Genomic DNA, 13,232 nt, shown 5'->3' on the forward strand with positions numbered 1-13,232 from the left:
GACGGACTCTCGTTAGCCCCGGACAAATCCCTCAAGCAATTGGGCAGCGGCCCGGTGAAGTTGTTCCCATCAACCGCGAGATACCGAAGAGCGAAGCTGCCGCACGAATCCAGCGGCAGTTCTCCGGTGAAGCTGTTGTTGGAAAAGCTAACATAGCCCAGACGATATGGATTCGCGGAAATCACACGGTATGCCACCCGAGAAATCGGTCGTGAGCAAAAGAGATGGACTATAGTCTTGTCAATCCTCGTTTCAATAAAGCGAGTGTAGAGCCAAAAAAAAAAAAAAAAAAAGGAAGAAGGACGACACAGTTGGCTATAACATTGAATGATAGTTTATTCCTGGCATGCCTGTGTGTCCAATGATTCTCTACTCGAAAAAAATTTGCTGAAAGCTGAGAGGGAAGTCTTGATCTAGGATTTCGAAGCTGATACCCATGTGTGTATATGCGGGAGAGAGAACTTTGTGGACCTGCTTTGGGTCCGTTTCAGAGGAAAACCAAGCAGTCGCGTACTTTTGGTTGAGTACTTGACCGTGACTCAAACATCTGCATACGTTCACTAGCTCGAGTCACTATCAAGTACTCGACTTTTGGAAGAATGTGTGATGAGGATGGAAATCGAGTCGTAATGCGTGTGCTATGACTTGGGATGGGATGATATGCACTTTCTTGTTCTTTGCCTTTTTACGAGAAAAGCCGACATGATCAAAATCGAGTCGTGTCAAGTACTCGACTTTTGGAAGAATGTGTGAGGGGGAGCGTGTGCAGTTGTCCACACATAATAGGAACGTGAGCCATGGAAATTATTGCCAAACAGGCCAATCAAAGATGCACCAATTTGAGAATAAGTAATAAAGAATAAAAGAAAATCAAAATCACATAAGACGCAAGATTTATGTGAAAAGCTCAAAACGAGAAAAATTACAGGAAGAGAGAGGAGGTTCATTATCTTCAACAAAGAGCATGAGAGTACAATCCACAAAGCTCTAAAACCACTTGATGAGTCATAAGATTTAAGACTACGTTTAGTTATCCGGATATCTAATCGGGATAGGACTAGATAAGATAGGATATGAAATCCTGAGATTTTTTAATATTTTGTCTATTATTTAGTGAATCGCAATATTAAAGCCGGATATATTTATATTATATCATGTACATTTTTTTTTTATATAAACGGCATATAATTATAAATGAACCTAAATGTTCATAAATGGAGATGATGAAAATCTATCGTAACACAATTCATTAATTTATTTTTATTTTATTTTTCCTCTTTTTTATATTATTTTCTTTATTATTTTTTCCCTTTCATCATTCTTTAATAAAATTTTATCAAATAGTAAATTGTACTAACATACCTAAAATACAAAAATACCTAAAATATATAATAAATATAAATATTTAATTTATAGATTGAATGTTTATTATAAGATAGAATTAAAGTTGAATATATAAATTAAAATATGATTAATTAAAATAAATTTTTATTTTTTATTTTTATTTCTTAAATTATAATTCAAATATTATTTATATTGAAATATAATTTCAATTTTATTAATTTAATAAGTTTGTTATTCGAGAGAAATAATTTTCTTAATATGGACATTAGAAATCCTATTCACCTTTATCTCACCTTCTCCATAAGATAATTTTATCTTGTCTATATCCCTCTTATATTCAACTTTATTATGTCCTAAACGAGCACCAAACGTAAGATAGGATAAATCATATTATATCTCGAATTTCATCACAACCGCCAAACGCAGCCTAAATATCTAGCAAGAAGATAGGAAAAAAATAAAATAGGAAACGATACAGAGACTAGAGTTGGAAATGTGTATTAAACACATTCCTTTTATAGTCTCCTTCAAAAATCCCGTAAAATAAATATGGATGATTTAAAATACTCTTATCTCTTAATTTGAAAGTCAAAACTCAATAGAAATCGAGTCGAATTGAGTACTCAACTTTTGGAAGAAACGGAGTTATGTTTGGTTAAACTTTCTCAAGTAGCTTTGGGGAAATGTAAAGTAGTGTAAGCCTAAAGGATTTTAGAAAAATATAAAGATTGTTTGATAAAATCTATTTTGAGAAGTAACTTTGAGATAAATGTTGGTTGATAGAAAATATATTTAAAAAGCTTATTTGGATGATTAATTTACACTGTCTGTTTTAATTAATTTCGGGGGTTGGATACTTTGGGTACTTTTGTGTTCTTGAGTACGGACCTGTTGGCTTTTATCCATAATTAAAGTCTAGAGAGAGAAAGAGAGAGTGCATTTGTCTTTCAAGGCTTCTGATGATTGGAGATTTTCTCTGATGAAATACTTCAATTTAAAAATTTAAATAGAGAGAGAGAGAGAGAGAGAGTTTGTGCATATCTTTAATAGGCGTCATAATTAGAGAGAGAGAGAGAGAGCAGACCAGAGTTTCTCTAATCGAATAATTCAATTTAATAATTTAAACAGAGAGAGAGTGTGCGCATATCTCTAAGAGGCATGTCATAAATTAGAGAGAGAGAGAGCATCCAATCTCTTCTACTTCTACTTATGAAGAAATAATTTGACCTTGTCACTGCACTATCCACAGAGTCTTCAATTTTCTCGGGGAAAATGCAAGTTGGGACAAATTCCGGCCCACCTTCGACTCCTTCTCAAAAAAGACAATACATTCTGGGCTGAAGAATGGAGCTTTGAGGACATGGTGAATAACGAGTGATATAGAAGAGATGCTACGCTATTAAATTATTGTCTCAAGTTTGAGTCCGTGTACAAGATCCGACTTGATTTGAAGACGTAGAAAAACCGAAGGCGATACTTAATACCCGGACCTAGTGGGACGGTCCTGAGAAGTAGAGGCGCAGGGAAAGAATATAGACAAGGTTTGTCTTCCAGTTATGATGATAACCTCTGAACAATTCATCTTCGTCTTCCCCAGTCATTTTAGATGGAACGGCGATAGCATTCCACGGTTCTAGTTTTGCAGTGATCCAAAGCTTGATCTTGGTAGACGATGAGAAAGCTGTCTTGTGTAGTTGCTACACCATCTGTCATGGAGATTTTCGTGCAAAATTTCACAAGAACAAGGTCAGATGCATGAAGGATTGAAGTCTATGTCATTTTGTTTTGTTGCAATATGAATGACCTGAGTTCAAGTTGATTCAAAGCGTTAGAGCGATTGGGACTTGACAGGCTGCTTCATCCGGTGAGGACTTCTTCGTTCCAACTTTCTCTCCCTTTTGATTCGTTTTCATTTCTTCTTAATAGGCAGAATTTTTGTAACATTTCATATGATATGCAGATACACATTACTTGTGTATATCTCGAAAATTCCCACTTTTAGACACTGCTTTTGGCTGGCTTCTAAAAAATGCCCTTCTACTAATCTTCCGAGCGTTAAAAAATAGAAAATACAAACTAAAAAAGTCAGATTGTGAGAGCAACTTCTGTTTGCTCTTTCTTTTGTTTTGCATTGCATATTGGTCCTTCACCTATTTTTGTATGCTGATAGCTAATTATAAACACCAAGTTGCTTCAAAGGTCAAAGTTGAAACAAGCATATACTGAAATGTAGAGGCAAAAGAAATTATGCAGGTTCTCAAAACTCTGGTGGTTGACCACGGGGACATCACCCGATCCCAGTATGTTGAGCTTTTTGATGGCGATGATTTGGCCGCTGGCCAGGCTCCCGAACCAGCCCTTTCTGATGCAGTAATTTTCGTTGCAGTCATCGGTAGCCTTGGTGATGTCATTGAATGTGAACTTCCCTTCCCTTCCCCATATGATCGACTCGATTTCTCTTACTTCACAAGACTCTTGATCTCTTCATCGAATTCTTGTGTTGCCACCGAAGTGCCGAATCACAGCAATTGAAGTCACTGAAGTAGTAAGGCAGACGCCTAGGGTCACGCCAATAAGAACCTTTTTCCCTATGGTCGGTCAATTATCGCTCATCCCACAAGGAGATAATTTGGTCGTGTTTCCACACAAACCCGGATTCGCGATTAAAGCACTTCCCTGTGCTTGTTGGGAGAGGCGACCACTACGAACCACACTAATTGGCTTGTTGCATGATAAGTCTATTGAGCTTCAACTCCTCATGCTGGTGAGAGGAGCTGGGATCGTACCCGACAATTTGTTATGCAAAAGATTGAGATTTTCCAATTCAGTGAGCTTTGCTAAATTGGAAGGAATTGATCCAACTAGAGAATTGTGGCTCAGGTCCAGGAGATTCTGTAGCGTGAACAAGTTCCCCAGCTTTGGCGATATGACATCCAACATATTGTTGTTGCTCAAGTTCAAGCTCAGTAAATTCTTGCAATTCGCTAGCTCTTCCGGTATGCTACTGCTCAATGCCTTCTCCCCGACAAATCAAGATATTCTAGCTTCGATAAGTTTCCTAATGATGTGGGAATATCTCCAGCCAAATGGTTATAGCTCAAGTTCAGCCTAATCAATGCCCCCAGACTTACCAAATCATCGGGAATTTTCATGGTCGATTCATTGCCATATGGAGTCAGATCGCGCAATTGAGACAATTTCCCAAGCTCCGGCGAGATGCGGCTGGGGATTTTGTTACCATCTATCGGCAAATTCGTGACATTCGTGCGCTCTCCCCATTCTACGGAGAGATTCCCGACAAATCGGTTGTTGCTGAGGGCCTAAGGCTTATAAAGTCCGGATTCAGATAAACTCCAAACGTACTCATGACATCTGCAGTGAACCGATCGCTGTCCAGACGAACTCTCGTTAGCCCCGGACAATTCCTAAGCAGTCGGGCAGCGGCTCGGTGAAGTTATTCCCATCGACCTCAAGATATCAAAGAGCAAAGCCGCTGCATATATCTGGCGGCAGCTCTCTGGTGAAGCTGTTGTTTGAAAAGCTAACGTTGCCCAGAGAATGGCTGTACTTGCCAAATCACGTGGTATGCCTCCCGAGAAATTGTTCATGAACAAAGAGATGGACTGTAAGTGATGCTACGTCATGGCTTTTTCCTTCCCAGCCCTGATCTCCTCTTCTTCAACTTGTAGTGCCTCCTTGGTGGTATACTTGCTCGTCATCTTGCAAAACGGACCTTCATCACTGACAGCCTCTCAAACTTGACCTCATAATCAATCAACTTGAGTTTGTCGTCCAATGTGTCGCCTTCGATTATTGTCTACCTACACACGAAGTTCTCCTTGTCGAGCTCATCGATCCGGTGCTTCACATTCTTGAAATGACTAGCTGCATTTGGGACCAAACAAGACTTACATTATGAAACTCCCAGCTTGATGAGCGTCTGTTGAGTTTACGTACCTTCGGCGATATTAACTTGCCCGATGCTCCCGGCTCCTCCGTCACCTTGCACGAGCTCCACGCTCTTTATGAACTGAGGCAGGAGCTTTGGGATCAGGGAATTCAACCCGACGATCAAGGCCTTGAACATCTGAGCTGGAGCAATCGGGCATGTGAGCTCGTGTGATCCTGGTTGCACCCATGGCTATTGGCAATGAGAAAGAAATAACCCCAGAGAAGTTCGTGCTTCTGAGTCCTGTCAATGCCTCCTATTTATGGCTAGAATTATGTGAATAGGTAGGCTTGGTTTGGCAAGAGCCACGTTTGAGGAAAATAGAAGAGTCGAGGATTCGCGGCCTAAAGAAATGTAAAAGAGGAATTATGTTGGTCTCTTTTGTTCTCTTGGTCATGAAAATGATTTCGGTCCCTTTCAGATTCAAGTTGTTGAAATATCAAAGTATATGTTCCAAAAGATGAACACAAGAGAGCGCATTCTCATGCTCACATGGGCGGTCGGCACTTAGAATTGATTGTTGTGGAGTTTTATACGAGGATTCAGCGATATTGTAATCAAATGTCCTTATTTAGAGAAGCGAGTGTTCATCAAATTTCATTTAATATGTAGCAAATGAGAACACTTAATAAATTAGTGATATCACGATAGTATGTCATACGATATAAGCATCTCATAATATATTTTTTCACGCTTGATGCCTTAATGTTGTGGTAAATTCATTTTCAATTCATCCAGTAAAGCCTTTCGTAATCATTTCCATATATATATAAGGTTAAGGTTGATAAAGCTTCACTGACACCGGCGGTTTGACTGGGTCAAAATAGGGTCGGCAACGGGGTGTCCCAAGATCAGCTCATCATCTGAGTGGGAGGGGATGTGGAGGCTGCTGCTTTTCCGTTATAATTTTCTTCTTTTTTCTTTTCTTTTTTTCTTTTTCTATTATTGTTGAATCGTTTGATCTCTAATCCATTGTCCCCATCAAGAATCAAGATAGGATTAGCTTAAATAGAATTCAAATAGCCGAAGTGTTGCAATAAGATAAGTCTAAACCCTAAACACATTCAACAATTTCTGTATAGCTTTATTGATATATAATAAAAATGTACTTTTCCTTAAAAATTTTACTTATTGCGGGTTATGAAAAATTGTGCCACATTGATATGTTTAGATGATCGATCTGGGTCAAACGGGATCGATTGTCCATATTCGAAATATCAGGCCGCAGTTTACCATGAATTCATTTGTCACTCATGAATTCTCTCCATGTAGCGCAGTTTACCAAATTCCATAAAACCACTACACCAGATTCCTGCCACACCTTTCATTCTCTCATTCGCAGCAAAGACGAGAACAACAACAATCACCAGCCCAATATGCTTTAACTTCAAACACCGAGTGACTCAAACGCTTCTTGTCTCCTATTTAGTTTAGCCCAACCGGACATATTTAATACATTACATGAACAATAAAAGATAGCGATGAGATCGGCTCGACAGGCATCAGGGTTTGCCACGACAGAAGCCTCGATGGCCTTAACCATCGTGTCCACCTTCTTTCCCGGCCTTGATCTCCTCCTCGGTGATATTCACCTCGCCAATGGTGAAGTACTTGCTTGTGCTCTTCAACACCGAGCCTCCGTCGGGCGACACGGTGATCTTCACCTCGTAGCTGATCTTCTCAAAGGCGGTGCCCAGCGCGTTACCCTCGATGATTGAGTAGCAGTAGGTGAAGTTCTCCTTGTCCAAGGCCTAGACCTTGTGCTTTGCCGTCTTGTACCGACTGCCTATCAAAGTAACAAAAAGTAACATTCACATTTAGAACTTGCCGGTTTCAACATTGCGAGCACCAATCTTGATCGTCTAGATCCGGCCATTCAGGAATTAGCCCCCAGCCACAATCCAATACTTGACTTAGACATGGCCTGATTTTGCCTTATCAAAATTGAGTCACATGATCACTTGTGTAAATTTAAACAGTCAGAAACGTCTTAATTAATCAAGTCATATATCTATCTTTTTCAATGTTCATTATAGTTTTCCATAAGGTTGAACCCGCCTTGATTTGGAGCAATCCTAAGTTCCTTATACGGATGGACTAACCTTTGCAAAAAGTCATCAACTTGATGGTCCCGGGACCTCCATCGCCCTCGAGGACTTCAATGCTCTTGATGTCTTGTGGGAGGACCTTGTTGATGAGGTTATCGGCGTCAAGGAGAGTGGCCTCAAACATCTCGGCCGGAGGGATTGGGGACGTGGTCTCGAAGTCGTAAGTGATGACACCCATGACTGGATCCGAACAGAGGTGCAGAAACTGAGAAGCGGGTGATGATCAGGAAAGACTTAATAGTGATGAAGTTGGTCTCTAGGACTTGGGAGTGAAGAAAGGAGGCCGAACTGAAGATGACATACGTAGAGAGACTGAGTGTGAAGGGTTACGATTTCTGAATATTTTCTTCTTTCTTAGGTGGGTTATATAGAAAATAAATAATTTAAAAAATATTTTTCTAAAATTAATCGTCAAATTTGAATAGTGTTTCCAAGCAAGAGTTATTTGGTGAGTGTGCTGCATATTCTAAATTGATATAAATCCATATAGAACTCACTAGAATTACAAGCCTAGATTCTCCTTAATATAAATACGATGAAAAATGCTATCTCATTTCCGAATTTTCATCAAAATTGTGTTGTATATACTATGTTAATCTAAATCGGTAAATTCGATGGGCTCATGTGGGATCCACATGAAACTCACTGGAATTAAAAGTTCTGATTCCGCTTAATATAAATATGGTGCTCTTTCATTAAAATTTTGTTGTCTGTACTAAATTGATTTAAATCACTAAATCTAATGGGTTCATGTGAGACCCATATGGAACTTAATAGAATTAAAAATCCAAATTCAGCTTAATATAAATATGACCCTAGCTCATTTCCAAGTCTTCATCAAAAGTGTGTTGTATGTCCTACATTGATCTAAATCGCTAAAGATGATGGGTTTGCTTGGCATCCATATAGAACTTACTAGAATTAAAAGTCCAAATTCCCGTTGATATAAATACAACACTACCTCATATCCGAGTCTTCGTCAAAATTCTGCTATATGTACTAAGTTAATCTAAATCGCTAAATTTGATGGGTTCATGTGGGATCCATACGAAACTCACTGAAATTAAAAATTCAGATTCCATTAATAAAAATATGATGCTCTCTCATTGAAATTGCATTGTATGTACTAAATTGATTTAAATTGCTTAATCTGATGGGTTCATGTGGGACTTATATGGAACTCACTAGAATTAAAAGTTCAGATTCCCCTTAATATAAATATGATGCTCTCTCCGTCAAAAGTGTATTGTCGGTTCACGTGGATCTATATAGAACTCGTTGGAATTAAAAGTCCAGATTCCTATTAATATAAATATGACACTACCTCATTTCTAAGTTTTCATCAAAATCATAAGTTAATCTATGAGTTTGTTTTGTTATTATCACTTTTGAGATTTCCGTTCATGTATCAGTTTGGTAATGAATGGGAATTTCTTTTTGACCCAAAATAAAAAAATTTAATCTAAATTGCTAAATTCTACGAGTTTACATGGGAACCATATGGAACTCACTAAAATTATGAGTCTAGAATCCACTAGATATAAATAGGACGCTTACTCATTTCCAAATCTCCGTCAAATGCCTTTTTCTCATCACTTTGAAGTTTCCGATCGCACCCCACTCTGTCGCACGTGAATCAGGAATGATTTTCGACGCCAAAGTCTTTGTTAAATCTCAAAAATATTGAGCCAACGTGGAACAACAACTCAATTGTAAGCATCGGGGTTTTGCAAGAGATGGGCTCCAATGGCTTTCAACATTCCCATGGCCTTCTATTTGCTAGCCTTGTTCTCGACCCCGTCCTTGGCGAAGTACTTGCTCGTGCTCGTGCTCGTGCACCCTCTCTGTCTGGACTTGATCTCGTTCGAGATCTTCTCTAGCACGTTGCCCTCGACGATGGTGTAAGCGTGCGCGAGCTTTCCTTGTCCAGCTTGTCGACTGGTGCTTCACCAAGTTGAACCGTCTAGCCGCGACACACAGAAAACTGCAGTCAGCTCCCACGTTAATCTTATCAAAGAATGTCAGGCCAATGTCTTGACATCACATGTTGATGCGACGTGATCAAAATGAATGAAATTAGAAGACGCGCAAGTACTCGCCTTCGCCGAAAACGATGCGATTGTGACGGGACCGCCATCACCTTCAAGGACGACAAAATCCAGACTGGCTTGTGGGAGGAGCTTGGGGATGAGTTTTTTTATCAAGATCAAAGGCCTTGAACATTCGTGCAGGTGGGATGGAATGCGTCTTCGCCTAAGATTTCCAAGTCCCAGTGCAAGAGATACGTGAGATTATGTTGAAATGCCCTTTAAATGATTCTCAATCTCCTCGTTTAGTAATCTAAATCAGCATCACAATGTTCTTAAATAATATAATAAAAAAAAGAGGACAAAAGGCATGGATCTCAAGCCCAAATTATACTTATCAGCACGCGAGAGATCTTTGAATGCAAATACCCTTGAGGGTGGGAATTCACTAAATTATAACTTAAATATTCTAACGGCTCCAACGGCTCAGACAAACAAGCTTGAGTGCATGCGGATAATTCTTGCGCAATGAAATGCATGGTAAGTCGCGAATCGAGACTCATCCACGTACACACTATTGCGACCATGACCATGAAGACCACTTCCTTGACCAGTTGGCTAGTCGGAGGAGGAAGACGTGGGTCGAGCATAACCTATAGCGGCACATTTGAGTCTTTGAATAATGTCGACATTTGTGTCATTTGTAGGGAAGAGAGAAGATTCCTGGATGCTTCCCCATCATTCTCTAGCATCAGTACTTTTACTATTGACTCTGTTTCATGAAAGAAGAATGAATCTATGTTTTGATCACAACCTCAAGTTGCCTACAAATTCCAAATTTTTTAGATACTATTAATACAAACCGCTTTTCAAAATCTGTACTTGCTCTTCCTAAAAAGTCTTATTAGAAGTATTGGATGGATCCACATTCAATATGTCAATTAAAGCTATTTGATCAACCCGAGACCATAGGTACAGGGGGGATGTATTGATTAGATTTGATCACGTGGCTTACCAGGAACCATGTAGCCATAAGATCCAGCCACTGGGATCCAATTAGACGAATCCAAATTCAAGAGCCTCACCGTCCCAAAAACCAAAAGTTGAGGCTCAAAGTCCGACTCGAGCAAGATGTTGTTCAACATCATGTCCCGATGGACAATAGGCAGTGAGCAATCGTGATGCAAGTAGGCGATCGCAGGAGCCACGCATTGAACAGTCTTCACTCTCTTGACACAAGTCCAATTCAACTGCTCCTTTTCCTCCATGCAAGACCTTTGCCGAAGTTTAGAAAACATTGGATGATGTCCCTGCAGTTAACCACCACTTTTTTTTACCGTGATGATGTGGCCGATGGCCTATTAGGCCTTGTAAACGCTTTTGAATCCGCGTTTTCCGATGCAGTACTCTTCACTGAAGCCGTTGGTGGCCTTGGCAATATCATTGAATGCAAACTTCGTTCCCCTTTCCCATATGATTTCACGTACTTCATAAGATTTCTTATCTCTTCATCGAGATGCTTGTTTCACTGCCAAAGCACCAAAATCAAAGCAATAAGAATCACGAGAAGTAGTAAGCAGCAAACGCAACAATCACATTAATCAGATCCTTTCTCCGGTAGTTAGTCGATTTACTGCTCGACCCACATGGAGACTTCCCATCGCGTTTCCTCACAAGCCCGAATTTGCAATAAAAGCACTTCCTAGTTATTGTTGGAAGAGGCGACCACCAGAACCGCGCCCGTCGCCTTGTTGTACAAGAAGCCCATGAAGCTTAAACTGCTCATGCGGGTGAGAGTAGCTGGGATCATACCCGACAAATCGTTATAAGAAATATTGAGATTTTCCAATTTAGTGAGCTTTGCTAAATTGGAAGGAATTGATCCTACTAGTGAATTATGGCTTAGGTCTAGTGGTTTTGTAGCGTGAACGAGTTTCCCAGCTCTGGTGACATGACACCCAACATATTGTTGTTGCTCAAGTTCAGGCTCAGTAAATTCTCGCAATTTGCTAACTCTTTTGGTACAATCCATAGAGAAGGGATGTACTTGTCGTATTGTGGTTTATGAAAGATTGTGCCACATTGATAGCTTTAGATGTTAGTCCAAATTCGAAATATCGGGTCAAAGTTTGGCATTTTATTGGCCATTTGGCATTTCATTTGTAACTCATGAATTCCCTGCTCATAAAAAAATTAATAAATTAGAGAATTCTACAAGCCTCGTATAAACATGTAGCATACTTTATCAAATTCCACAAGACCACTGCACCAGATTCCTGTCACACCTTTTATTCTCTTATTCTCAGCAAAGACAAGAAGAACAACACTCACCAGCCCAACATGCTTAGCTCCAAACAGAGTGACTCAAACTCTTCTTGTCTCCTTTTTAGTTTAGCACAACCAGACATATTTAACACATTACGTAAACAATACAAGATAGCGAAGAGATCCACTCAGTAGGCATCAGGGTTTGCCACGAGATAAGCCTCGATGGCCCCGACCATCGCAGTCACCTCCTGTTTCCCGGCTTTGATCTCGTTCTCAGGGATGTCCACGTCGTCATTGGTGAAGTAACTGTTCGCGCACTTCAACGCCGAGCCTCCCAAAGGCAACGCGGTCATCTTCACCTCATAGCTGATTTTCTCAAAGGTGGTGCCCAGCACTTCGCCCTCGATGATTGAGTAGCAGTAGGTGAAGTTCTTCTTGTCCAGGGCCTCGACCTTATGCTTCGCTGTCTTGTTCTGGCTGCCTATCAATGTAACAAAAAGTCACATTCACATTTAGAACTCGCAGGTTTCAATATCACGAGCACCAATCTTCATGGTGTCCATCAGGCCGCTTAGAATTAACCCAATTGTTCCGACCGCAATCCAATACAATTGACTTAGACATAGCCTGACTTTGCCCGATCAAAATCAAGTCACATAATCACTCGTGTAAAGTTAAACGGTTAGAAACATCTTAAGTAACTGAGTCATATTTCTATCTTTTTCCATATTCATTATAGTGTTCCATAAGGTTGAAGCCCCTTGATTCAGAGTGATCCTAAGTTCCTAAAACGGATGGACTAACCTTCGCCAAAAGCCATCAACTTGATGGTCCCGGGACCTCCATCGCCCTTGAGGACTTTAACGCTCTTGACGGCTTGTGGGAGGACCATGGGGAGGAGGTTATCAGCATCGAGGATAGCGGCCTTGAACATCCTGGCCGGGGGAATGGGGGACAGGATATCGAAGTGAAAAGTGATGACACCCATGACTGGATCCTAACAGAGTTGCTGAAACTGAGAAGGGGGTGATGATCTGGAAAGACTTGAGTAGTAGTGATGAAGTTGGTCTCTGGGACTTGGGAGTGAAGAGAAGAGGCTGAATTGAAGTCGACATATATAGAGAGAGGGAGACTTGAGTGTGAAGGGTTCTGATCACTGCATATTTTCTTCTTACTAAGATGCATTATAGTTTGCAGAAAATAAATAATTTAGAAAATATTTTCCTAAAAATAATCACTAAATTTAGATAGTGTTCCGAGCTTAAGTTATTTGGTGAGTGTGCTGCATGTTCTAAATTGATCTAAATTGCTAATTTTAATGGGCTCGCTAGAATTAAAAGTGTAGATTCCCCTTAATATAAATACAACACTACCTCATTTTCAAGTCTTCGTCAAAATTGTGTTGTATATAAATATGACCCTAGCTCATCTCCGAGTCTTTATCAAACGTGTATTGTATGTCCTAAATTGATCTAAATCGCTAAATCTAACAGGTTCACGTGGGATCCATGTGGAACTCACTCGAATTAAAAGTCT

At 39.9% G+C, this 13,232-nt stretch overlaps 2 protein-coding genes across 2 annotated transcripts; both read right to left on the bottom strand.

Moving 5' to 3' along the window:
- Positions 1–9,173: 9,173 nt before the first annotated feature.
- On the bottom strand, positions 9,174–10,696 carry LOC120294998 (probable leucine-rich repeat receptor-like protein kinase At1g35710). Its single transcript, XM_039316206.1, has 2 exons — positions 10,444–10,696; positions 9,174–9,322 (listed from the first exon to the last, which is right to left on the bottom strand). Exons 1-2 carry the CDS (start codon positions 10,694–10,696, stop codon positions 9,174–9,176), a joined length of 402 nt encoding a protein of 133 aa, XP_039172140.1.
- A 1,185-nt stretch (positions 10,697–11,881) lies between these two features.
- Positions 11,882–12,684, bottom strand: LOC120295003 (major allergen Pru av 1-like). Its single transcript, XM_039316211.1, has 2 exons — positions 12,501–12,684; positions 11,882–12,177 (listed from the first exon to the last, which is right to left on the bottom strand). Exons 1-2 carry the CDS (start codon positions 12,682–12,684, stop codon positions 11,882–11,884), a joined length of 480 nt encoding a protein of 159 aa, XP_039172145.1.
- Between the last annotated feature and the right edge of the window lie 548 nt (positions 12,685–13,232).

The sequence above is a fragment of the Eucalyptus grandis genome, chromosome 1, assembly GCF_016545825.1.
Source record: "Eucalyptus grandis isolate ANBG69807.140 chromosome 1, ASM1654582v1, whole genome shotgun sequence".
NCBI classification, from domain to species: Eukaryota; Viridiplantae; Streptophyta; class Magnoliopsida; order Myrtales; family Myrtaceae; genus Eucalyptus; species Eucalyptus grandis.

Excerpts from the sequence above, each read along its gene's own strand:
- LOC120294998 (XM_039316206.1), bottom strand. The coding sequence starts at position 10,696 with ATGGAGGAAAAGGAGCAGTTGAATTGGACTTGTGTCAAGAGAGTGAAG. Across the intron at positions 9,323-10,443 it reads TTATGGCTACATGGTTCCTG|GAAAGCTCGCGCACGCTTAC; the intron begins GTAAGCCACGTG and ends AAGCTGGACAAG.
- LOC120295003 (XM_039316211.1), bottom strand. The coding sequence starts at position 12,684 with ATGGGTGTCATCACTTTTCACTTCGATATCCTGTCCCCCATTCCCCCG. Across the intron at positions 12,178-12,500 it reads GTTGATGGCTTTTGGCGAAG|GCAGCCAGAACAAGACAGCG; the intron begins GTTAGTCCATCC and ends TTACATTGATAG.